This window comes from Heliconius melpomene, chromosome 1 (genome assembly GCF_056956725.1).
Source record: "Heliconius melpomene rosina isolate 202511_hmr_F chromosome 1, ASM5695672v1, whole genome shotgun sequence".
NCBI lineage: Eukaryota > Metazoa > Arthropoda > Insecta > Lepidoptera > Nymphalidae > Heliconius > Heliconius melpomene.
This window is the reverse complement of record NC_140389.1, coordinates 6,769,700-6,797,396: the sequence shown is the minus strand read 5'-3', so window position 1 is coordinate 6,797,396 and position 27,697 is coordinate 6,769,700. Positions and strand designations below refer to the sequence as shown.

At 31.1% G+C, this 27,697-nt stretch overlaps 3 protein-coding genes across 3 annotated transcripts; 1 reads left to right on the top strand and 2 right to left on the bottom strand.

The window, feature by feature from the left end:
* Nucleotides 1–1,872: 1,872 nt before the first annotated feature.
* LOC146541124 (uncharacterized) lies at nt 1,873–2,624 on the bottom strand. The gene has a single exon (XM_085196096.1). The coding sequence runs from the start codon at nt 2,622–2,624 to the stop codon at nt 1,890–1,892; it is 735 nt and encodes a 244-aa protein (XP_085052222.1). The 3' UTR covers nt 1,873–1,889.
* A 367-nt stretch (nt 2,625–2,991) lies between these two features.
* On the top strand, nt 2,992–16,971 carry LOC146541123 (TBC1 domain family member 20). The gene is made up of 9 exons (XM_085196778.1): nt 2,992–3,212; nt 3,366–3,494; nt 3,681–3,787; nt 4,155–4,292; nt 5,686–5,888; nt 11,566–11,782; nt 12,257–12,366; nt 12,640–12,828; nt 16,913–16,971. The coding sequence occupies exons 1-9, from the start codon at nt 3,062–3,064 to the stop codon at nt 16,938–16,940; spliced, it is 1,272 nt and encodes a 423-aa protein (XP_085052904.1). The 5' UTR covers nt 2,992–3,061; the 3' UTR covers nt 16,941–16,971.
* On the bottom strand, nt 16,962–27,457 carry LOC146541122 (lysosomal phospholipase A and acyltransferase-like). Its single transcript, XM_085195641.1, has 6 exons — nt 27,054–27,457; nt 26,381–26,755; nt 25,698–25,925; nt 19,994–20,165; nt 19,691–19,813; nt 16,962–19,344 (listed from the first exon to the last, which is right to left on the bottom strand). The coding sequence occupies exons 1-6, from the start codon at nt 27,139–27,141 to the stop codon at nt 18,951–18,953; spliced, it is 1,380 nt and encodes a 459-aa protein (XP_085051767.1). The 5' UTR covers nt 27,142–27,457; the 3' UTR covers nt 16,962–18,950.
* Between the last annotated feature and the right edge of the window lie 240 nt (nt 27,458–27,697).

The following is a 27,697-nucleotide window of genomic DNA, read 5'->3' as shown; positions in this document are numbered from 1 at the left end:
TTTGAATATCAATACCCAAATAATTTAAATCTTTTAGTATATCTGAACCTTTGCATGTTTACGTTTTTATAATAAAATAAAACAATTTCTTATTCTTATTATTAAGAATTTTAGAGGGATTGCGTGTTCATTAGCGGAACTCAACGCTGCAGCTTATCTCATTCCCAGAACAAGCAAATAAAAATATTAAATATTTCGTTTTTCTCAAGTGGGAATAGAACCCACAACCTATCGAGCTTTCAGTCAGTCGTACGCTTGTACTCCTACACTAGAACTGGCCTCAATACGTATTATTATAATAAAAATAATTTAGTGGATATACGATTTTCCTAAATATGAGAAACATTAATAGAAACTGGAAATGGAAACCTAGTTTATTTTATTTGAACGTGCAAAAATTAGCAAATTATCTAACAACCAGTCCCATCTGTTATTAATTGAGTTTGTTTCCTTTCCGAAAGTGCCTTTAGCGATTATTGGCACGAAACTTACCTAATTTTGCAAGCACGCTTATAAAGAAATCTATCGTATGTTTCAGAGCATACGTATTTCACAATAAAATTAAATTAAAATTATATGAAAATTTTTAAAATTATATTGCAATATACCAACTCATTATATATTTTATATGTTTTGCCAACATTATTATGTTGGCACCATTTAAATCAAATGGATAGAAAATATACGCGTATAGATCTTTATTATTATCGAGTTCGAAAACTTCTAGAAAAGGCTGCAGTTTGTTTATATTAATGCATATTAAAAATTGTAGTAACATCTCTTCACTCATCTCTTAATTCCTCTCCGAATGTTTCTCAAAATATTTTTTCTGGCATCAAAATAAATAACAAATATTATTAAATTTGCTTAAATGAATGCTCATAATATCGCGAGCCTAACGTGAATATTAGTCATTTATGTTAAATTCTATTACTATTTATAATTATTTAGATTATAGCTTAACACTATATCCCGCATATAGTATGGTAGGCAGGGGGAACCACATGATAAGACACTTCGTTCTCCGCTTTCCGCCCTAATTTCAAGTCATTGCGAGCGGCAGATCTTAACTCCGCGTTTTATTTTCAATTATCAAATAGAAGAAATTAAATTAATAATTTCTCCGAACAGGAATCGAACTCAGAACCGTTGCGTTTACAGTCATACCTGTGCCGCTGCGTCACATCATTATTATAGTAAACATTTTATTGCGATACTTAATATACCTATACCTTTTCAATTTAATACTTGATCTTCATAAATTTTCTTTACAAATATCATAAAATATGATTTTTATGATATTTCACATTGAGGTTTCCAAAATGCGAAATAAACACTGAGGCTGTCATAGTGCAGCGGCACAACGTCTAGTTGTAAGCACGACGGTCATAATTTCGACCATTCAAGGGAATAAATTATTAATATTTAATAATTTTCTCGCTCTGGTAAAAAGAACAGAGTTAAGTTCCACCACTCCAGCCGTCTCGAAAATTGTAAAGGAGTATTTTTAGTAAGCTAAAAATGAAATAATAGGTAACTAACTGTTACAATTTTATAGCAGAAGAAAATACAGTCAAGTAACGTCGTGATACATTCTGTTCAATTGTACTACGTTTCTATTGGACAACAGGGTTAATATTATCACTTTAGCCTATATATATTACAACTCCAAGAAAATTAGTATAATTTTGGTAAACTACACGAAGATGATACTTGGGACAACATTCTCGAAATGGTTTTAATACCTATTTAATGGCTGTTGATTGAATTACAAAAATGTTACAAGTTTTATAGCAGACAAAAAAAAATTAAACTACTGTTACAAAATTGCTATTTTTTATTTTCAGAGAATTCACGACACAAATTTAAGAAGTAAAGTGCATCGAGTATTATTTATTTCTGATTTTAATTGTATTTGGCGAAATATATTGACTGCTTTTTTTATAATTTTCTATATTATAGAGACACGAGCAACACGGGCAGAAATATAGACGTAAGAATCTTGCCACTTTAGACTTTATACTAGACTCTGGGTTACAATTATTAAGATTTGAAAAATCATCCTTACGATTAAAATGATCGTAAATTTTAAATTCATTCGTATCTAGAAAATCAGGTGTCCTAAACTTCTGTTCTTCAGATTTTGGATTAACACGATGCTCCCATGACGTTAACGGTAAGAGGAATTCTTCATTTAAACTTTGCTTTGAAGGGGGCTGCGATTTGAAAACTAGTGTTGCCAAATTAACCATAGAAAAGCTGTTACGATGATGGAGACCGTCTCCCAGAACAATATCACCCTTTTTGTCTTTTGTATCTTTTTCAGAGCATAACTTCATTCTTAATACAGTAACGTCGGAGTCGCTCGGCCATGATATTACATCGGGCATGTCATGTTTTCGTTTCTTACATCGTAACTTTTTACTTTTTTTCTTATTATGTTCTACGTCTACTCGGGATAAGCCAGTTTCTAAGCTTTTAGCAAAACCAGCTGATAAACTGCTGTCGTTGTCTGAAGGTATGTTAAAAGCGACTTGTCGGATATTCCCATTGGCTTTTTGTATATCTATAATATCTTCGATTTTTCTTATTTGCGTTTGTTGTGATTCGGTATTTAGATCCATCAATATAATTTTTAAGTCAACAATTTACCAAAACCAAAATATTTTTATACTAAGTTTTAATTTTTTATATCAAGTTGGCTTTATGACATTATCAATCATTTTGTGTATATTTATAATATTTGCCAGTAGTTTCATTCTTTTTGTGGTATCTTTTTGATGTTGCGTTAAAAGGAACGATAAGTTACGTCCATTATCATTACACAATTATTATATTTTTATGTGTGTTGTATGTTATAGCTAATATTCACAAAAAACATATTTTCTTTTGAAATATTGACATTTTTATTTTATTTTATTTAATCACTTTTTCTTTAATTTATATTTACTGTAAAAATTTCAGAACTTGACATTTGGGAAATACAAAATGTCATCATATTGTCATTCTCGAGAGGAGGATGGTGTAATGTTTTCGCTTGGTTAATTTCCTTTTTCTTACGATGGAATCTATTAGCCCTGATGCTGATGGTAGTGATAAATGTGCCATCAATGGGGACTGCTTGCCAACGTTAAACAATGACTCCATAAGCTTAAATCACACGAAAAACATAGACGACATCTCTACGCCTTCAGAATTGAAATTCGATGAAGGTATTGTAAACAACTATTTTGAATTTAATGACTTCCTATTGTGTTCTTTTTAAGTCGTAAAATGCAACGATAATGAATAAATCGAAAGCTATATTGCTTCCCTTTATTACTACAAAATTAAACTTCCTGTCACTTCCATTTTTGTTTATTTAGACTTTGAGTTCGAGGACCCTGATGTCACCGAGAAACGAAAGGAACTAGAAAAATGTTTCATGAACCCTGATGTAGTCAATCTAGAGCAATGGCAATTTTTTGCAAAAAGTAAAAGTGGCTTAATTTCTGGTAAGTCTGAACTTCACATTTTTTGAAATGCATTTTAATCACACATGTCACGTCATTGAACTTTCTTTTTTTTGTGTATGTAAATTAAGTAATCTCATTACTTGCATGATTTTCATTTATGTATTTTAGTCATCATATTATTCACACATTGAAATTAAACATTCTCAAATTATTATTTTTTTCTAGATGAATACAGAAGAAAAATATGGCCGTTGTTAGTGGGAGTGACAAAAGAGGAAATGACAGAACCACCATCACTAGATGAACTTTCTACTCACCCTGAGTATAATCAGGTTATTGAATGATCTTAATTATCTTTTTCCAAATATTATTGCTAAATAAAAAATAACAGTTGTTTTGGTATTTACTCCCAGTTTTAGAGACATTGTGTGCTGTGGGGCAGAAATTAACATGGTATTCTGTCAGGCCTTCATTCAATCCTCACTGGGTGGAATGAATTGTTTGATGTTTTTCATTTCTTCATAAAAAGTTAAAATGTGACAGTGAGTTGATTAAACACATAACGCCTCAATAATTTAAAGGCAATTGGGAAACATAGTTTTTCACCACTTATTTTTTCTTTTCTCCCCTGTTAGATCAAGTTGTATCCCTCACTGCAACTTAAAGCTAAAGTAACATATTATAATAATAAAACTTCAGGTGGTACTAGATGTCAATAGATCATTGAAGAGGTTTCCTCCCGGCATTCCATATGAACAGAGAGTGGCGCTGCAGGACCAGCTTACTGTCCTCATACTCAGAGTCATCATTAAATATCCATATTTGAAATATTACCAAGTGAGTATATTGGTATTTGCAGGATGTATTATGATAAAAATATACTCTTACTTGGAATTGAAATCCATTGATTATTAATGTATATGTTTACTTATTACATATATTTAGTTACACACATTTGTGGTTTTGTTTACAACCACTTGTTTGTTATCTCTTGTAATGTGAACCATATATAATTAATAATATGTCTGGCATCATATAAAATTATATTTATAATATAATAATTTATCTATTATATATGTTATAATTATTTATTATATACCTTATTAAATCTAATTAATTTATTAGAAAAAAAATCTATAATATACCTTTGTTATTTTATAAAAAAATTTGGAATGTAATCCAAATTTATTTTAAATAAAAGGCATAAGTTATTTTTTGCAATTTGAAAGATAATAATTTTTCTGTTAAAAAAACCAAATGCAATAACTTAACCCAATAAATGATGAAAAGATAAAAAATTATAGTGGCTATAATGACTCATAAACAGTGGTCTTCTATACATACAAGTGCTTAAGAACTAAGTATGTATGTTGTGTTAACATTTAAAATAACTAACCATTGTTCCATAATTGGGATGTCGACTTTATACCAGTTTTTTATTTAACTTCCTTATTTTCAACTTTATATTGAATTTGGTTCAATTTGGTTTTTTTATGTATTTTACTATTTTGATACTTCATTATTCTATCTACTAATAAATACTTGAGTGAAAATTGCATTTTTTAGGGTTTTCGTAGATTTTTTTAACATAATGATATATTTTTATAACAATAAAACAAATATATTCTTGTTACAATGTTTACTTATCCTTGTAAAAAGCAAAGGTTCACTTAAGCTTGTATAACATTCTTTAATCCAATCAACTAAAGAAATATGTTAGAAGTATACAAAGATTCTTATGTATTTCTTAGGAAACTCATAGAAATATATTTTGTGTTTCTTATTAGTCTAGTTTTATGGAATAAACAAAATAAAAAAGTAGACATATATAATATATGGTAAAAGTTAAATATTTATTAAATGACTTAAATCATCATATAAATAGAGAATTACGAATGAAATATAATTATAATTTTTGTTTATTATAGAAACATAAGCAAATTCAAAAAGTACTTTACTTCTTCAAATTATATATTAAATTAAGTGTAATACAAATTAAGTCACTCAATGATGCATCTATCTCACTCTCTCACAGGCTAACTTCCCATAGATGTAAAGTTTTGTTTTCTTTAAAGTATATTTTTACTACATAAGAGGTATTTGATATATTTTTCTATGGCTATGATAATGTAAAAATAAGCCTGCTCAATTCATAATTTCTTTTTTATCAGTTATATTTTCATATTAAAAAATACTAATTATTTCATGCCAGTAATTTTAAAACTTGCAGGGCTACCATGATGTAGCAATAACCCTTCTCCTAGTGTGCGGGGACAAAGCCTCGTTCCCACTCCTCTGCCGCCTGTCCTACGGGCCTGGGGCTCCGCTGGCGCCCTTCATGCAAACCACTATGCAACCCACACAGCATTTGCTTAATTATATGCTGCCTGTGTTGAGACGAGGCGATGAGAGATTGGCTGAGTGTTTGGATAAGTAAGTTTTTTTTATTTTAGTTTTATTTATTGTTAAGTGTAGGTTCAATTCTTGTTTGTTTTGTTCTCGTTTCGTTTGTCTAGTCTGTTTCATTATTGTGAGACAAAGTGGATCAACCATCCAAGTAGTTAGGTAGGATATGTCAGAGTAACTTATTATAAGATTATTTCTACAATGTATATTTGTATTATTTTACAGAGCATAATTTTTTCATATTATTATTTCACTTTTACATTAAAAAAACACTTTCCGCCGATTTCTAGAGAAAGAGAGAGTGTTGACTGGCACAGCTTCGTTACCATAGCAAGAAAAGGAAAATATTAAGTATATTATACAGTGTCGAAGCGCATGCGGTGTTGCTTAGACGTGTTTTATGCAGTAATAATTGCACACCACTAAGTGTAATCGGAACCGGTTTTTACTTACGTCGTCGCCGGTCGGCCGCTTGGCCGACCTTTTGTATTATATCGTTTTGATCTTTAACGTAGAATGAATACAGTTGAAAATTGCAATGAAGAATCAATAAATATAAATTGTAATAATTTAGAAGATGATATGACACATTCAGTAGACTTAACAACAATGGTTGAAGAAGAAGAATTATCGACGAAAGGTATGCGTCCAACAAAGAGAGTGCGGGGAAAGGAAGATGAATGGAATGTAGTGAAGAGAAGAAAAGAGAGATTAAGAGAAGTTAGCGGCATAACTGAATTATGTATTACGAGTAAAAGCATATTTCCTAAGCAATTTGCACTTGCGAAGTTATTTAAAGAACAAAATATTATGAATGTAACCAGGGTTAAGTATATAAATCCATATAAAATTAATGTCGAAATTAATAATACTGGAAGTGCGGAGTATTTGGTTTCCTGTGAATATTTTAAAGAATTAGGATGGAAGTTTCATCGTCCTTTTGAGGTTGGTTTGTCGTATGGCATTATTAAAAATATAGAACTAGACATATCTGAAGAAGAATTACTTAAGAATATAACAAGTCACATTAATATCGTGAATGTAAGGAGACTAAAAAGAAGAGACAACGAAGGCAGTGGTTGGACGGAGAGTGAGACGTTGAGAGTAGGATTTGAAGGATCATCTTTGCCATCATATGTATTCCTTTACAACATGAGAATTGTGGTAGATCCGTTTGTTTTCCAAGTTACTCAGTGTTCGAAGTGTTGGAGATATGGACATTCTAATAAAATGTGCCCATTTAAATTGCCTATGTGCCCAAAGTGTGGAGGTAAACATGAAAATTGTCAGGCTAACATATTTCGATGTGTTAATTGTAATATGAACCATATGTCTTTAGATAGAACTTGTCCAGTGTATATAAGGGAAAAAAAATTACGTGATATAATGAGTGAATTTAATGTTTCTTATAGAAAAGCCTTGGATATGTATGTTCCTCCTACTCCATTTCGTTCAACGTCGCAAGACAATGTTATGTCGAACATTACAAGACAAGCCCCGTTTGATGCTACATATGCTTCACCTATTATTCCTGCAAAGAATACATATGCACAGGCTACATTACAATCAAGAGTGACCCAGGCTGCCACTACCTTACAGAGTGACAAGAGGATTTCTACAGAGCGCCCCAAAGAAAAGGAAGTCATGACTGATTTTGAAGAATTTAGCACGAACATGAATATTAATATAGATATTAGCGAAGACAATTGCAGTGAAGAAGTTTTTAACAATAGTTGTAAGGATAATAGTAAACATTCAAGAGATTACTCACTCAAATGGTTAATTGACAAATTTAAATACATTATTTTAATTAAAAAAGGCAATATTAAAAGTAAGATTATATCTATAGTTCAAGTGGGTATCGAGTGGATGGTGTCTTGGATAGTTAGTAATATACCAGAAGACTTTTCTTTTTTAGGAAAAATGTTTAACAATGGATAGTGTTACAGTTAATATTTTGCAATGGAATTCTCGGAGTATATTACCAAAAAAATTAGATTTTGAACAAATGTTGTTCTTAGAGAAAATACATATTGTTGCACTTAGCGAGACTTGGCTTACTTCGGACTGTTCACTTCATATAAATAATTATAATGTTTTTCGTCACGATAGGTCGGATTCATATGGAGGTGTTGCAATTCTAACCCATAAATCCATTAAAGCCCAAATTTGTCCAACTAGAATATCTAATTCTGGTATTGAAATAGTACATGTTAAAATTTATAATTGTAATATGATTCAGGATTTAATCTCAGTTTATTGTCCACCAAATATTCAAACTGTGAAAAGTGATTGGGACTCGTTATTTTCAGTAGCTCATTCCAAAGCCTTAATATTAGGAGATTTTAATGCTCATCATTCGAATTGGTCAAACAAAACAAATCAAAGAGGGAATCAAGTTTTTGATTCTATGATAGATAATAATTTCATTATTTTGAACAATGGCAAAGCAACTCGATTTAAATTAGTTAATAATATTTTACAAGAATCTGCTCCTGATATATCTATGGCCTCTTTGGATGTGGGTTTACTTTTTAATTGGAATGTTTCTAATGATTCTCTAGGTAGTGATCATATGATGATAAAAATTACGACGTCAAATAGTTTTACCCCCCAACTATCAAAAAAGAGAAATTTTAAAAAAGCTGATTGGGTGGGTTATCGTAGGTTCATTGAAGAAGCAGTCAAAGATTTTGAAGTATGTTCTAATCCAGAGGAAGCTTATAATAGGTTCTTAGATATTTTAAACAAAGCTGCAGATTTAAATTTTCCATATATAAAATTTAATCAAAATCCTAGTGGTAAATTTCTTCCAAAAAAGTATTGGTCTTCCTTATTATCAAAAAGTATAGCGAGAAGATGATTAGCTTTGGTATGTTTTAGAAAGAATCCCACACCTGATAATTTAAACTCGTTGCAAGAAAAAATTCGGGAAGCTCAAATAATAACTAGAAGAGCTAGGAATAAAGCATTCCGTACGTATTGTTCCTCCTTTGATGAAGATATGTCCGCAAATAGTGTACTGCAAGGTATGCGATGGTTAAAAGGATACCGTTCTTCTAAGCCCTATATTTTAAAGTCATTAGCTGAAAGTGTACTATATAATCTAGCTCCCGATTCTACATGTCCACCGTTACCAACTTTTTTATCTAATAATGTTCTATTGGAAGCTGAAATAACTAGACAAGAGTTAAATAAATGTATTAAAACTAAAGATACTGCCCCAGGGTGTGACGATATTTCGTACTCAATGATTCATAATCTTCCAGATTTGGCGAAAAATATTCTATTGCAAATATACAATCTTTTTTTCTCTCTTAATTTTGTCCCAAAACAATGGCGTCAGATTCGCGTTATAACGATTCCTAAACCAGGTCGCGATTTATCAACTGCTGCTGCAATAAGACCTATATCCCTGATGTCTTGTATGTGCAAAATTTTTCATTCCATAATTAATAAGAGAATTGAATGGTTCCTGGAAAAAGGGAATTTTTTCGAAGAGGAGACAACAGGTTTTAGAAAAACACGCTCTTGTCTAGATAACTTAAATTCATTAATTTCTAATATTCAAATTGGTTTTTCTAATGATAACCTTAGATAAACTTGGCATAGGATCAGTGTATTGTAAGTATCTATGGAAATTTCTTCAAGAAAGATACTTAACAATTGAAGGTCCTGACTACGTTATTACCAGAACTTGTAGGCAAGGATTAGCTCAAGGTGATCCGTTATCTCCATTATTATTTAATGTAGCTACAATTAATGTTTGTAAGTCAATGCCTGCTTCTATATCTATCTCACAATATGCAGATGACTTTGTTATTTATAAGACCTCAACTATCAATATAGCAGCTACAGAGTTACAACATTCTTTAAATATTTTGAGTGACAATTTGAACAGCCTTAATCTTGATATTTCTCCTAATAAAAGTAAAATTTGTATTTTCAGCAAAGGTCATAAAAAATACTCAGCGCATTTATCGATTATGGGCAAACGGTTAGAGGTAGTTGATACAGTCCGATATCTCGGTGTGTGGTTGGATCGTTCGCTTAGGTGGGGAAGGCACATTAATGAAATATCTAAAAAAGTTCTTAAATTTATTAATATTTTTAAAATGTTGGCTGGCTCTAGTTGGGGTGTCCACCCTAAACACTTAAGATTATTATACATTTCCTTAATTAGAAGCCGTATTGATTACGCAAGTTTTTTTTATGATAGTAGTGCAAATATTCATCTAGGGAAATTAGACAAGATACAAAACCAAGTCATGAGAATTATTGGTAGTTTTATTAAAACGACGCCCATTCATGTGATGGAAAGTGAATTGTGTTTACAACCACTATTCCTTCGTCGTCGTTACTTAGCTGGAAAATTTTGGCTAAAAACTAAATCTCGTCAGACCAATAGTGGAGGCCTAAATATAATTTCAAAACTTGCTTCATTATTCAATACTTCTAGATATTGGCACAATAAAAAGACGCCCGCATTAATTTTGGTTCATAATTGTTTAAAAGATTTCAAAATTAATACATCAAAAAATTTAGGTATGTTTTCATTGAATACTTGGGTGAGTAATATAGATATTCAATCTTTTGTTAAATATGACGTTGATTTCATGACAGGACCTAAAAGACGATTTGATTGCGTACTGTTAAAAAAAAATTTTTCTAATTTTATCACATCCCAATACAGTCATTATAAAAAGATATATACCGATGGTTCTAAGGATAAGGAGGGATTGGGGGCGTCATTTTATGACTATGAACAAAAGATAGCTGTTAAATTCCAGATAGACCCCAATATGTGTATAATGGATGCTGAGCTAATCGCTATAGCAGAAGCTCTGTCATACATAGAATCGACTGATCATATTAATACAGTGATATTGACAGACTCTAAAAGTTCGCTCCAACATTTGGCTCGGTGTACCTCGACATTTCGAGGAACTCCGATAGCCTATACTATATTGGACAATGTCTTGAGATTGCGATCTTTGGGAAGGAATGTAGTTTTGCAGTGGATACCTATTATCAGTTCTCCTTTTTACACTAATCTTATTCCAAAAATAAAACAAATTTGTCATACGTACTGGGCAGAATATTTCGATAAAAGATCCTTGGAAAAAGGTGTCTGGTATAAAACGATCCAACCACACCCGTTATCATCACCATGGATAAACAATGAAACTTTATGTAGGAAAAAGACAATCGCAGCGCTTAGACTTCGTTCTGGACACATTCCAGGCAATAAGTTTTTGTATTTAATGGGCAAGTCAACGACAGCTAGTTGCGACTTTTGCAATACTAATTCAGTTGATGATGTCTACCATATATTGATGGAATGTGTCCAGAACGAAGCACTTAGGACAAAAATAAGCTGCAGATTTCAAGAAATAGGTTTTTGTAATGCTGTTTTGGCTTCACCTCTTTCAGATGAAGCCAATATACTTTATGAGTTAGCAATATCCCGCTTAACTTAAGATATTAAATAAGATTAATTAAGATATATTGTATTAAATTACATTTTATTTAAGTTAAACTTACCAGGGCGACATATTCGCATAAGCGACAAAGCCCTTTAATTAGATTAAAAAAAAAAAAAAAAAAAAAGTATATTATACCCCAAAATATAAATCAAACCCACAACAGTTGCATTCACTTAAAACAAAATATTGACCAAAATAACCAATTCATTCTCCCACAGATCAGGTGTAGGCACAATGTTTGCCTTACCCTGGTACCTCACCTGGTTTGGTCACAGTCTGAACCGCTATTCGGACGTAGTGAGGCTCTACGACTATTTCCTCTGCTCGCCGCCTCTGTTCCCCGTGTACGTGACGGCGGCCATCGTGCTGGAGAGGGCGGCTGATGTGGTCAACTGTGACTGTGATATGGCTATGATGCATTGTTTGTTGTCTAGGGTGAGTTGATTGTTGATTCAATATTCTGGAAGTTTTTTTGGTTTTTTTAATACAGACTTTTGGTCTGTACTCTGTTTAATTAACTATTTTTATGTTTTCTTAACTTCTATATCCTACTATTCTGCTTTACTAATATTATAAATGTGAAAGTTTGTGATGGATGTTTGTTTCTTTCTTTTATGTAATAAGTACTGGACGAATTTAGATGAATTATTTTATTAAAACAGCTTATTTATACGTTTTTTGTAGAAACAAAATAATGAAAACATAAACAACTCTTAAAATACTGTAACCAATAAATTCTTATTTATCATTTTGTAGTGTATGTTTTTATATATTTTTTGTTTCCTTTTTTTCCGAACCCGGCTATGTTCAGGATACAGCATGAAAGTAAAAAATAACATCAAAAAATTATGATGGTAAGGATATTCCAAAAATTTTAATTTTTAAATTATTATATTTTTATTTTTTTAGTTACCTGATGACTTGCCATTTGAAGACATTTTGGTGACAGCGAAGAAACTGTACGAAGAAAACGACCCGAGCGACCTCGAGGCTGAAGTGGCCGCATTAGAGAAACGAGAGTGAGTTTATATTTACTTGTTGCATACATATTTTTAAAAATATTCCTTCCTATTATGTATGTATTTATATTGGATACTTGTATTTGCCTGCGACATTTTAGTTCCTACATCATTCTTACAATACAACATTGTCTTTGATATTGCTCAAGAAATCGTTTCTGGATAAACAAATATCTAAGCTAATTGAACCACCAGAAAACCACATATAGATATTTTTTAAGTTGCACAAATAAATTTCATTATTTATTATATATTATTTATTTTCTACTCCAGGGAAGAACAACGTAAACTAGATGAAGACAGAATGCGGCGACGAGCTCTGTCCCGACGTCCACAAAATAGACCACGTGGCGTGTCTTGGCTATGGGGCGTGGTTAACCGTCGCCCCACTCGCCGCGCGGCGTTCGCGATTACCGCGGCGTTGATCGCCGTGTACGTGTACTACAGGCCGGATATGTTCAGGTAGCGGTGGGGTTATCAGTTAGTTTTGTTTAGGTTCTATTGACTGTATGGTTACTGCCCTGTTATTACTCGCACTTTCTAATAGTGGAAAGTTCTAGAATCTATCTTTAATATAGCAATTAGCTTCTGTAGTGGCTTAAGTTATGTAAGTTTTATATGCTTTCTTTTCTTATTTTATATATTTTTTATTGTAACTTATTTTACGGAGATTGGTGGTAACTTGTTCACTTGGTGACCTCTTCATTTTTTCTAAAACAATAAAAAATAATACTAAGACGATTTATAACAATATGACTGTAATAATTTAATCACAAAATTAAATCATTCATTAAAAACCAATTATAAAAACAAAAAATAAGACAAAATTTCTGTTTCCTAAAGACAAATATGAATGTAATATTTTAAGACCTATAGACAGATCTACATCGACAATTATGTTTATCAATGTTTCCCTTTTTTTCTATTTACTCCACTTCTTATCTTTTAATCTTTTTTATCTACATCTTAATTGGGCAGTATCACATAGTACTAGAGCGAAGACAAAAAACTAACTGATGTCAGTAAATTATAATGAAAATGCTATTATATTGTTATAATACATATACTTAACAAAAATAATATAGGCAAAGTTAGATAGCTATTATAGTCTAAGAGATGGTGTCGAAAATATTATATACTTATTGTTACTGTGACATCTTTCTCCTGGACTATTAATTAGGATTGTATATAGAATTTGAACATCATTCTAAATATATATAATAGAAAATGCACTATTATGGCGATTTTAAATAGTTTTATTAAGGTGTTAGTTATGTAAAGCTATTCAGCGGGCTGCTTTCAGTAATAGTAAAGCTTATATAGTAAAAAATGCAGGATTGTCTTGTTTATATAAAAGATATGGCATAGTACTTTAACTCAGGGGAAATAAAAAGAGATAAATTGCGGCGTTAGGTTCCGCTACTCAGCACGCAATGTCGATTCTCCCTACTAATAGAGAAAATGTGGGAAGCTACAAAACGTGGACAATGCTTACTGAACAATTTGACTATATAAATTAAAACTTAAGTTTGTTATTTATTTGAAATCTTTTTGTATATATCTGATGAATTAGATTAGCTTCACACTATATCCCCCATATTGTAGGATAAACGGAGTTTTAAAACACCCTTCCTCGCTTAATTTTTAAGACATTGCGTGGTTGATTCGGAGCTCAACGCCGCGTCTTTTCTTGCTACAGCGAGGAAATGAAAATAATTTATGCCCGAATGAGAATCGAATCCATAACCGTCGCGATTACTCTCAGACGCTGATTATGTTATATCTCTTCTATTTAAAGCTAACTAATTTGTAAGTGATAAATATAAATTATTTATTTTGTATGTGTAATATATGTAGCATAACATATTCTAAGTATGATCTTAATAAAAATGGAGTTGGATGTTTTAGGTAGTGGATAGATAAAATTTCAGAAATTGTATGTACAGGAAAAAAAGTGATGTAACAATTTAGAGAAATTACTAATTTCCTTTCTTGGACTACTCTATTTATGATAATTTTTTTAGTAACATCATCATCATCATCATCATCGACAATTAGGAGATATTTTGAGTTACGTCATTTTTATTCTAAGGTTTCGATTATTATTTAAATCTTGTTACTATAGTTAGTTAGTTATTCGTAGTATTTACAAATAAGTGTAAATAAGCACAATTAATTCATTGAATTTTCTTTTTTGATGGACTCGAACCCGCCCCTCTTGTACCATAAAAGTGTTAATTATTATACCACACGCTCTTAGCTATGTCGAAATTCTTATACGTTTTTTACATTTCATTTTGGTTTTTTTTATTGGCATTCTTTTAAAGATACTTTAAGGGCGTTGTGGACAGTTTATGATTGTAAATGCGACAGTAGTGGATTCGATTCCATCTTGGGGTTATGAATACAAGTAATTTCCCTGCTCTGATAGATAACGCGCGGTGTTGAGTTGCGCCATTAACCACACAATGACTGTCACACAATTACGAAAACTGAGGTGCGCGTGGGGAACGAATGGGATAGTGAAAAGAACGTTTGGATATACATAAGGTGCAGGTTCTAATCCTGACATGATCATATTTAAATGAAGTTTCAATTTAAGTATAAGTATAAAAAATATTTAAAACATTTTTTTATTTAAGCTGTCATGTACTATGATCTCTAAATCATCAACAAATATACATACAGTATAAGTTTTTAATTTGAAATAAAATTGGAAACTCTTTATTTATTTTTGTGTATATACTGTGTTTACAAAATTGTGATATTTCATTTGAAATTATTTAGTAAATATTGTTCATTCGTTCATTCCTTTTTAGTTCATTGTTAGATTCTTATTTTTTATTTAATTATTTAATACATAACTTACTTGTGTATGACCTAGATTAATGTTTTTATTTGATGTCGATTGAACGAAAATGCAATAATATATTGATGTGTATATTTTAAATATTATACATATTATATGGATTTATGAATATGCACTAACAAGTTAAATTACTTAGATATACCGACGGTTATGGGTTCGATACCCACACGGGGAATGAACTATTTTCATTTTCTCGCTCTGGTGATCAAACACAGCACGGCAGACGACGGATGGGATTCGGCGTGAAGCTAAAAAGAAATAACAAAACATAATGATACTTTAAGTTTGTTAGCATTTATTATTAATAACTCTGATTAGTTTTTTTATTCTCACACATAAATGTGGAAATTAAAAATTCAAAATGTCATTGTTTAAGGTCTAGGGCACAAACAGATTTTTTTTAAATCTATAATTAAGTAAAATTTCCTTTTTCACCTATGATTTTAAGTTTCACATGTATAATATGGTCATTATGATTAAGGGAAAGTTATCGCTCCTTTGGTGCAACAATGACGTATTTCCGGTAACGCGTTGTGGATTTAAGTCATTGATGCATCAAACGAGTTTAGTATGATATTAATAATATATTTCTGTATGTTTTTATTTTGTTTTGTTGAAGCGAACGATTTGTGATTATCTAAGGATCTTATATGCATGAATGTGTACTGCACTGTAATAATGTTATATAAATATATAGCGTGGTTATCTTTTTATGAACCTTTTATTTTACAGTATATTATAAATTTTAAAAATCAGCTTTTCGCTGTTTTAGTACACTGCTGGGTAGGCAGAGGGAACCTATTGTTAAAACACTCCGTTACCCACTTTTCGCCTAATCTGGAGGCACTGCGTGTTAAGTGGCCAACTCAACGGTTTGCCTCGACAACATAGCGAAGAAATGAAAATATAAATTTAAATAAATATTTCCTTGACTGGGGATCGAATCCACAACCAGGCAATACATCTCAAACTCACACTACATTGTGATTTACTTAAACCATTTTTTATTGTTTCATTTTATGGGTTTTAATCTCACTACGGGAAAAATATAAAGATTATGAAGAATGATAAATATGAAGATTGAAGAAAAAAATATTCTTTTTTTGTGATACAAACACGAAATGAAAAATAATTATGTTATATAAACTATTTAATATTATGTAATGAATGCGCTTTAACTTGTTGTATGTAGTCAATGCTTTAGAGGTTTGACGTTTGAATTGTTTAATACTTTTTTAATACACTTAATTAACACAAAAAAAAACATTTTCTTTTAAATGCGTAAACAAAAATATACTACAGTATAAAATTACCCTTAATAGAATTGAAATAATAATATTTTACTTATAATCTAAATCTAAATATGTACAAGTTTAAGTACTCAAATAAATTTTGAAATAAAAACCTTAATAGCCTTTTTTGTACTATAAATTAGGTATATTATACATACATAATGTGTTATTTGATTTCAATGAAATAGAAACAATGTTCTACGGGCAATTTATCTATTATATGTTTATTATGAGATTGTGTTTTATTAATTATATTTCTTTATTTTTTTCATTTCTTACAACTAAAATCATAATAGTGCTTTTTAATAAGAAAAAATGAAACAATATGGTAACATATTCTAATTTTATAAGTATTTTTTATTTATTTTTAATATATTTTTTGCAGGATAAATGAAGACAGACCTGAATCATAAACAAGGAGACAATAAAATTACTTTTTTTATTTATTTTCTTTTTATTTAATACGAAAAAATATTTTTTAACATAACATACATTTTAAGCTATTATTTTACTATTATTGAATTATATCTTTTAAAAGATGTTTAATTGAGACTCAAATTAATTATCACAGCCGTAAGGTAGGTGTTTATAACATAAAATATATGTAAGATTATTGAATTGTTTAATATATCTTCTTTCATACGTAGATAATTACATATATATATTTTTAATATCTATAATAATAGTGTGCATGATGGAGATATATATTTATTTATTATTTTCACAAATAATTTATTTGATAATTGTTATGAAATATAAATTTTGAGCATATTAAATGGAAGATTTTAGTTAAAATTTAGTGGAAGAATATCTCATGTTTGAATCAAGTAACAAAATGTCTATGTATGATTTAAATTCGCTAAACTAATTTAATTTGCGTTAGTTTCTTTTTATATTGGCATTGGTTGTAGAACAGTAAGACTACTATTATTAACACTATTATCATTATTTTAAATATATTTAAGATAATGCTGTACAAAAATGTAATTAATTTCTAAATACTGAGAATTTCTTTTTTTATTTTTTAAAACTTATTAAGCTTTATTTATTTATTCCCACATAGCTGTCGACAGTACGTCCTCCGCTTTCCGCATATATTTGAGACATTGCGTATTGATTGGCGGAACTCAACGCCCCATATTGTTTTCCCAGATCGTAAAAAGGAAGAGGACATTAATTGGTAATTGCTTGAAACAAAAACATATAATAACAATAACTAAAACAGCACGATAATGTAACCTCTGTTACTAAATTAAATTACTCTGTTAACAATGAATAAAAATATAACTTTAATATCTCAGTCTAAAATTTTTAACAATTTGTAATTACTCTGTACTTATTTAAGTAGTAACGTCTTCATTATCATAATATCATTAATGTATTTATAAGAAAATATTAAAAATAATCGTTTTTTATGGAAATTATTATCTATGAACATTATACAGTGAAACTTTCATTTATTCATAGCAAATTAAAATAATATACAGTAAATGATACAACCACTTTTAATACATTTTAACACATATATTATTAAATTAGTAGGTTGCTAAATAAAAAACAAAACATATATTAATCCATTCAATACTACATCACTAGTTCAACATTTTTATATTAGGTTACTTTTTATTTAAATAATTATTTCACCGTACGTTTAGGTTGTTTATATCACAACAAATTCAAATATTAGAAGAAAAAAACAATCACTTTTAATTAATATTTTAAAGAATTAATAGAGAGCAGAATTATCATATTTATTTTATCAGTTTTTAACAGTGTTATTGTTACGTCAAGCAAAAAATATATAACATTTCTGTATGTATGATCCGATTATAAATTATCACATTTTCTCATTTACTACATAACTAGTACTCATTATGTCTTGCTCGCAACACTAATTTAACATAAGTTTTTTATTCACATCACTAGCTTAAACATTGTTTTTATTATTCTGTTTTTGATATCTTTTGATTGTTACTATTTTTTTATCTACACTGTATTCCGCACATATCAGGGTAGGCAGAGGGGACCTGGGAATCTAGTGTCAAGCCACTCCGTTTCCATTGAGAGAATCCATTCCTTACTTTTCGCTAAATTCCTGAAGCCATTGCGTGTTGAGTGGCGTAATTCGGATCTTACAAAATGGAGGAAATGCAATATTTTATTAATATTTAAAAATATTAATATCTCTGATAACGAAACAAAGAGCGGCGTTGCGCTCAACATCCAGAATTCGGCGGAGAATGGGAAACCGAAGTGTTTTAATTTGAATGGAGTGTCTTAACACTAGGTTTCATCTGCTTGCTGCTATGTGCGGTAAACGATGTGAAGCTAATAAAAAGTATACAGAAAAACTAATTAAATTCCTCATCTTACACCTTTCGCAAAATTTTGAGTATTCTTTCAAAAATAAGACATAATTTCCCTCAATCATTCTTCAATACAGTAGTTATATAATCAATAACTCTCTGATCGTGTAAAATTTTTAAATGTTCCGCATTTTTTAAAGGCAAAGTCTTTATTTGACGCCCGTTGAGTGTATATTTATATTTTTTACTATAATTATTATTAATATCATTTTCGTTGGTATATTTATAGTAGTAGTAGGATTTGTCTGGGTGTTTGGGGGTATCGGGAAGGTCTGGGGAAATGGAGAGATCTGGGAACACAGGAAGGTCTGGAGAATTAGGGAAGTGTGGGTGGTAGGGTTTCGCCCATTTTTCACAAGCGCTAAGAGATCGCAAGTTAACGGTACCGTCGCCATCACCCGTGGCGAGTGTGGGAGTACCGTCTAACCACGTGCCCGGTTTGTATACTAATCTGAAAAAATATTATTATTATTATTTATCATATGTAGCGACTAGAAATATGGCTGCGGATTCAAATTATGTAAAGTTTCAAATTATAGTATAATAAATGGTTGGTGGTTGTTTAAGGCCATCATGGCCGACGGTCATAGATTCGAGCCCAATCGGATTAATAAATTACTTTCACTTTCTTGCTCCAGGTAAGACACTGAGAGACTGTCAATTTCTGGATCCCGCCACTTAGTAGTCGGTGTTCATAATTGCGGCAAAAATGGGGAATGGCGTATCTTAACACTAAGTTATCTTTATTTATTACGTATAAAGCGTGAAACTAAAAACAATATTTACTATTTACTTACTTCTCCACCGTAGAAATATTGTATCCATACAGGCAGTGTAGCTCGACTCCTGGCGCGCTAAAATCTTGCGAATACTTTTCAGTGTCTTTTCGCATCTCCCACGCGTTTGGTACTTCCATGTCACTGAAAATTGTAAAAAGGCTATCTATATTAAAAACGATATTCTTTTTTACTTTATTTTCATATTTTTCATACTTCGCTTTTCACTCTAAGCCAAGATCAAAACAACTAACGCATTCAACCAATAATAATCAAACAACACATACATGTATGTAACACATAATAATAATAAAAATTCCTTACGTAAATAACTTCTGCATATCTTTAATAGTATAGTTGAATTTGTCGGTTTGTACCAAAACCTCCGAGGGCTTCCAGAAGTTCGGAGAAGGAAGTAACCATGCCAGGGAAGGACATGTTATTTGTTCCGTTCTCATAGTACTTTGACTCAGCATTAGAGAGCCTAGGTCGTCACCTGGTGGTCAAAAAGTGATGTTTATTTACTAGATCATTATTTTTTTACATGCAAATACACATATATATAGCACATGAGAAAATTAAATATTCAATTATTTCTTACTAAATACTAGGGCAAAACGCGGCGCTAAGTTCCGCCGTTCAACGTTCCGAAGTGTGCTAACACTAGGTTCCGAGGTGACCTCTGCCTGCTTAATGCGCGATGTAGCCCCACTTTAGGGGGCAATTAGGGACAATCAATGGACAAGGACATAGTAGAAATTGAAGAGACGAATTTTAGAAGATATTTTAACTTAAACACAGGAAAAAATAAAGAAAAACAAGACAAACACGACAATTATCAGTATTTAAATGACACAATAAGAATCGTTCATTTACTAGTTACCTACAACTGTAGAAGTCAACGTTCAGTGAAGGTATCTAAGCTGCATTTCCAAAACGAATATAGATATATCACGCGGACGAGCTATCAATAACGACCCTGCGATGCTATTACTCAGCACCACTTTTACATGCAAATACACGTATATCAGGAAGGCGAAGTGACTAGTGTTGAGATTCTCTTATTGTAAAAAATTCAACCGTATAAGCATATAAGAAATATTAAGAAAAGAACGAATACTACATATTCCAATTCCGCTACAAAAGAAAGAATATATATTTTTATTTTTATTATAAATATAATTATAATTTTGTTGCGCGTGAAGTTCATTAAATGATTGAGGCTAAAAATAACTAAAGCCTCTTAAAAAACTATGTTGTTACTCATTCTTAAAAAATATTTTTTCCCGTTATATAGGTACTTCTTTAAAAACAGAAATATAAAATCCCTTTAAACATACATATAACAAAGGTTTTCCTTTTCGCATTAGAATTGCTGTATCACTATGACAGCGGTGTTTTTGTAAACCTACGTGTACCTACGAGGAAAATGACCACGTGATTAATTTTACTACAAATATAATGTATAATTCAATGGTACCATTTTGAACCGCAAAAGAAAACAATTGATATATAGTATAAAAGAATATTGTGGTTGGTAATTCTTATAAAACAATAATGTTTATAAGTAATATTTTTTGTTCTTGTTATTTTTTTATTTTTCACAATTTTTTGTCCTATTTAAGGACACTGCGTGGAATACAATTTTTAATTACAATAGTCAATAAAATATCCCCGTAACTTTTTTTATTCCTATTATAAATGATGGCAATCTTTAAAAATAAATACATTTATGAATAGATAAACACGTGTAGTAATTTCTTAAAGACGATTTAGAGTTCAATAACCTGAATAGATTATAATATTTTATAACATATAAAAAATGTTATAATAGATAAATATTATAAATGATAATTAAAGTTTTATACACAGATAAGATATTTTATGTTTAGGGGAAGACATTAGACATTAGTAGAAATTTGTAAGACATCATAAGTTCTTTAGAGAGAAGAAAAGTATATGTACCTATGATTTTTTTTTTCAATTGTAATTGTATTCTGATTTGTTATCTATATATATAAAAGGACTTGTCCTCACTGACTGAGGTAAGACGCACGCACAGCCTTAACCGCTGATGGTAGAAACGTTAAATTTGGACAAAAGTTTACTTTCATAATCTGGACATCCACTAAGAAGGGATTTTGAAAAATTTTAACCCTAAAGGGGTGAAATAGGGGTTCAAAGTTTGTATGGAAAAAAAATTAAATCGGCACCGATTTTTATAAAATTTGAAATTTAGATTTTTAAAAGTATTTAATTGAACACGTGTTTCATCGTTTTCTAGAATTCTCCCCCTAAGGGTGCAAATAAGGGGTTGAAAGTTTGTATAGGTTTTTTTATAAATCGTCACCAAATTTCATAAAATTTGAAATTCAGACTCTTAAACGTATATAATTAAACACATGTTTCATGGTTTTCTAGAATTCACCCCCTAAGGGTGCAAATAAGGGGTTGAAAGTTTGTATGGAAAAATCTTTAAATCGCCACCGATTTTAATAAAATTTGAAATTTAGACTTAAAAATATTTCATTGAGCACATGTTTCATGGGTTATTAGAATTCACCCTTAAATAGGCAAGCGAAGCTGCGCGCGTCCGCTAGTATTATATACATATCAAAACAGTATTTTATTAAATCTGTTGATTAAGGTAGATGAAATTTTGTTTACATATTTTGGTATGATCTCGCGAAATAAAATATTTTTTTACCGAGAATTATTTACATGGTTGTCGAATTAAGAGTACGTCAAAATGTATCTATCAACCTACTCCAAAAAATTACACCTCGGGATATTATACGAGGCATATAGGAAATCACAGACAGCTCATATTTTTTCTTAGATTCACGCTGCTTCCCGCACTCAGCAGGGTACCTGGGAACCTACTGTTAACACACTACATTCCTCACTTTCCTTCTGAAATCATAGTCACAAGCTTTTGCCTCTGCGCCACGACTGGCCCAATGGCATCATTTATTAAAAGCTTTTATTTAACTTGCAATGTATGTATGTGGGTTCGGGTGAAATCTTAGAGCTCAATTTTGAAATAGATATCGTCAACCGATTGAGCTGAAATTTTGTATACACGTTTACTTTGGATGACAATCCACGATAAAATATGTGACGTCATTCTAAATGTAATATGGCGGACCATGCAAGATGGCGGAATTGTTATTTTCAATGTACTTCTACAATATGGGTATCAAATGAAAGGACTCGTTGAGAGCAACTCGAAAAATAATGTGATGTCATTCTAAATCCCATAAGGGGGATATATATATAGCCGAGTATTTATTTGGTCTACTTCTATAATATAGATATTAAATGAAATGGGTTGTTGACCGTAACTCTAAAAATAATGTGACGTTATACTAAATCCAATATGGCGGAATAGTTATTATTTATGCACTTCTGCAATATGGGTATCAAATGAAAGATCTTGCCGAGAACAATTATAAAAATAATGTGACATCAGTTGAAATCCAATAGAATTGACACGATTCAAGTTTTTTGTGCTTTCATATAATGAAAGGTATGTTCGTATGATTGAGCTGAAATTTTGTATACACGTTTGGTTTGGATGACAATGTACGATAAGGTTTGTGATTTCATTCTAAATACAATATGGCGGACCATCCAGGATGGCGGAGGAGTTATATTTCATGAACTTCTATAATATGGGTATCAAATGAAAGGGCTTGTTGAGAGTAACTGGAAAAATAGTGTAACGTCATTCTAAAGTAACAGAATAATTACTTTTGATGCACTTGTACATTACGGGTATCAAATGAAAGGGGTTCTTAAGAGCAACTTGAAAAATGATGTGACGTCATTCTAAATCTAATAAGGCGGACCATCCAAGATGGCGGAATAGTTATATTTGATGCACTTCTATAATATGGGTATCAAATGAAAGGGCTCATTGAGAGCAACTCGGAAAATAATCTAACGTCATTCTAAATCCAATATGGCGGACCATCCAAGATAGCCGAATAGTTATTATTTTTGCAATTCTGCAATATGGATATCAAATGAAAGGGCTCATTGAGAGCAACTCGAAAAATAATCTAACGTCATTCTAAATCCAATATGGCGGACCATCCAAGATAGCCGAATAGTTAATTTTAGTCTACTTCTACAATATGGATATCTATTGAAAGAGCTCGTTGAGAGTAACACGAAAAATGTGACGTTTTACTAAATCCAATATGGCGGAACATCTAAGATGACAGAATACTTATTATTTATGCACATCTGCAATACGGGTATCAAATGAAAGGGCTTGCCGAGAATAATTAGCAAAATAATATGACATCTAGTGTGAGAAACCTTCTTCCTCCTGGCATTAATCCCGGCAATTGCCAGGGTCTGCCTTCCTACTCAACCTACTCCACTTTGCGCGGTCTTTTGCGTCCTTGGAGCTTATCCGCTACGTCACGGACCCCAAGACTACCTCGAACGAATGTGTTGCGTATGCGGTCAGACAGCGTTACGCCGCACATCCACCTCAGCATCTTCATTTCCGTGACGTGAAGCTCCTGAGTGTGCCGAGATAGTGCTGGCCAACATTCGCTGCCGTATAAAAGAACCGGTCGTATGATGCTCTTGTATATCAGTCCCTTGAGCTTGGCGGTTTTCTTCGGTCACAGACCACACCAGTGACCTTTTGGCCCAGGCAGCACTTATCCGGCTATGGACATCGTGATCGATGCCTCCAGACTCGTACATAACGGATCCAAGGTACCTGAACTTTTCTGACTTAACGGCTAGCTGAGGACCTATAAGGATCGTGCTCGAGTCCGGGCTCCCGCAAGCCATGTACTCGGTCCTCGACACATTTAGTTTAAGACCGCCGTTTTCAAGCGTACCTTTCCAGAGGTTCACTTTACGCTCCAGCGTCAGTCGGTTCTCGTCAATGAGAGCTATGTCGTCGGCATACATCATCAGCCATGGAGGCTGCACTACATTGAATAAGAACGGACTAAGAGTCGAGCCCTGGTGAACCCCCACTGTAATCGGGAAGGGTCTAGTGTCGCCAACAGCATTCCTAACCATAGAAGCGGAATCGTGGTACATGTCTCTAGTGTGAGAAACCTAGCAAGTGGTAACTAAAAAGTAAAAAATAAATTATAAGCAAAAAATCATTTTTAGAAAAGGTTTTATTTAAACGCTTTTAAAATGAGAAAATAAAATTTGTCTTTTAAATTTTAACTATCAACTCATAACCTCATTGTACACAATTTATATGATCATAAAAGCTTGTCGCGTTAATCAATATTTAATTAAATTGAAACTTTATAAATTTAAATTTAGCAGATTTTACATAATTAAATTAGCACTAGTTTAGTTACACAAGTACATCGCGCGACAAGCTTTTATGATCATATAAATTGAGTTTATGATTATGAGTTGATAGTTAAAATTTAAAAGACAAATTTTATTTTCTCCTTTTTAAAGCGTTTAAATAAAAGCTTTTTCTAAAAATGATTTTTTGCTTATAATTTATCCTAATTCAGATTCTACTTTTCATTTTTATTCATTTTATGAATAAACTAGCAATAGATATTTTTAAAATGGTACATTGTATATGTATGATATAATAATAATTAATTGAATAACAATACAGAGAACAAAACAACATGATACAATCAAATCAACTTTTTGATTGTTATTATATTATCATTAATCTTTTATCCTTACTCATCTTCCGCGTTTTGCAAACAAGGCAAATATGGATAGATAAGCCTATGTGCCTGTGGTATTGGGTTTGAATTACAAAATCGATTAAATAATATAAAACACGATAAGGATAGATTATAAGATATAAGATTATAAATATATTAGAAAATGTATAAAAGTAATTTTTAACAGAAATCTAATTATGTTATCAAAAATCTATTTAAAATAATTAATCATTAAACCTGCCTTCCACCTAAACTCTATATTTAAAAAATAATTCATTTAATTTCAAATTAATTATTCATAAATTTCAAGAATTGGTTTTATAAAGTTTCTTAAAACGATGACTTACCAATAGCGAAAACCTTAAGAGCTTTGACCGCACCACCCCAAGGTGTGGACAGGGATATCATTCTTCTAATATATTGGTCCTTCCACCCTTGACTTTGTAATCTAAGGAAATGTAACCCCATGGAACCTCCCATACTATGTACTAACAGTGTTACTGCTGACTTATTGTTCATATTATATGTCTCTTCTACTAAAGTTTTTAATTTCACAAAGAATTCCCCATTTTCATCTAGAAGAAAGGATTTATTATCATAAAAATATATGTACACACTTTTTCCTGCATATTAGGGTAGGCATATAGAACCTAATGTCAAGGCAATTTATTCTTTACTTTTTGCTCAATTTCCATTGATATTATTCAAAACTGCACTTTATCTACCAAAGCGGGGAAATGACAAGTAAACATAATCATTCTCCTTAATGGGTATTCAAACCCAAAATTAAATTGAGTTTTCATTCAGATACCCAATGCACCACATCATGTAAACAAATAAATAATTAAATGCAACAGTAGTAGGTTTAATTCTCAAAATTAGGAAGGATAAACTATCTTCATTGTCTTCACTCTGAGTTCAGTGTTGAGTTCCACCACTCAATATGCACTGTCCCAAAAATTAAGGAGTGCAAGGGGAAGTCTCTCATGCATGCAAAATATATAGTGAAGCTAGAAAAAAATTCACTTACTTGGTGCTCTTCTAAAATCATATGGAGCTCCCCTCAATGATATATTCCTTACATATCCTATTTTTACTAAAGCATCGCCTATAGTATTGAAATATGATCCGGCAGAATCATGAGAAGGATCTAGCCATTCCACAGGCTCTGGATTCCCCCATCCTGGTATTCGGATTTCAACTCCGGGAGGATCTTTAGTTGTTCTCGTAATATTATCATAATCTAGCTTTAGGTTATCGACCCAACAGTCAATCACAAATGGCACGAGCAATTCTAGATTAAGCCATATATTATAATAATCTCCAGAGGTTTTAGCACATATGTAATGTACCACACTTGTTTTATTAATTTTAGCTTCTAATTGACTTCCACCGTCGCCTGGTACTGAATAGTATTAAAATAAATATTTAATAAAAAAAATACTGTAAATATTGAAAAAGCAAATACAGTTTAGAGAGAAATATTTTTAACTATTTATTTGACCACTTTCATCAATTTTTAATATTTTAAGCAAACAATATAATTATCATGTACATAAGAGCGATATATTTTATATAACAAATAATATATTTATAGGTTTTACATTGTCTTCTCCGTTGATATAAAAAAGTATACATATTAATTTATTCTAGAATGGTCATAGTTCACGGCAAACAATAAAAATAATGCAATTAGTACTCACTAAAAATAACCGGCGACAATCCCAAGGAGTTTCGAGCCACTAAATTAAAGGCTAACAATATTAATAAACAACACTTAATGTTCTCCATATTTATTATATTTATTAAAGTATAGTTACTGTACGCGTCTGTCGAACGCAAACAACAGAGTTTATTTACGATTTCCGCTTTTTTACGCAATATTTAACGCTAACATATTGATGTCTTCACTGCAATGACGTTAAAATCGTACGATAATGTTGAGTTGAGTCGTCTGGGTTGATTTGATAGCGACCGTTAGCTTCACGACAATCAGCTGAGAAAATTGTTTACAATTTACAATAATAAAATGACTTTGTTTTCGTATACTTTACGTACATATCTGCAAGTTGCGATTATATTAAAACAATTTTGCATTGAAATAGAATGAACTTTGTACGTTCCATTTCGCATATGTGCACCTGTATGACTTAATGATTTTGTTATACAAAATTTAATTAAATTTTTCATAAGTTAGGTTATAATATTAGACAAATATCTCATGTGTTTTAATAAATATTAATAACAATTTAAAGCATATTATGGGATTTATATATAATACCATGATAATTAATAGATATTGAAATTTGATGGGGTTCGTAAAACGGATTTCATTCCTAATGATTTT

What these genes read in the sequence shown, in the direction of transcription:
- LOC146541124 (XM_085196096.1), bottom strand. Translation starts at nt 2,624, where the DNA reads ATGGATCTAAATACCGAATCACAACAAACGCAAATAAGAAAAATCGAA.
- LOC146541123 (XM_085196778.1), top strand. Translation starts at nt 3,062, where the DNA reads ATGGAATCTATTAGCCCTGATGCTGATGGTAGTGATAAATGTGCCATC. An exon ending in CTCACCCTGAGTATAATCAG is followed by an intron (nt 3,788 to 4,154) that starts GTTATTGAATGA and finishes ATAAAACTTCAG; the next exon opens with GTGGTACTAGATGTCAATAG. An exon ending in TACAGGCCGGATATGTTCAG is followed by an intron (nt 12,829 to 16,912) that starts GTAGCGGTGGGG and finishes TATTTTTTGCAG; the next exon opens with GATAAATGAAGACAGACCTG.
- LOC146541122 (XM_085195641.1), bottom strand. Translation starts at nt 27,141, where the DNA reads ATGGAGAACATTAAGTGTTGTTTATTAATATTGTTAGCCTTTAATTTA. An exon ending in TCTTAAGGTTTTCGCTATTG is followed by an intron (nt 20,166 to 25,697) that starts GTAAGTCATCGT and finishes TTTGACCACCAG; the next exon opens with GTGACGACCTAGGCTCTCTA. An exon ending in AATATTTCTACGGTGGAGAA is followed by an intron (nt 19,345 to 19,690) that starts GTAAGTAAATAG and finishes ATATTTTTTCAG; the next exon opens with ATTAGTATACAAACCGGGCA.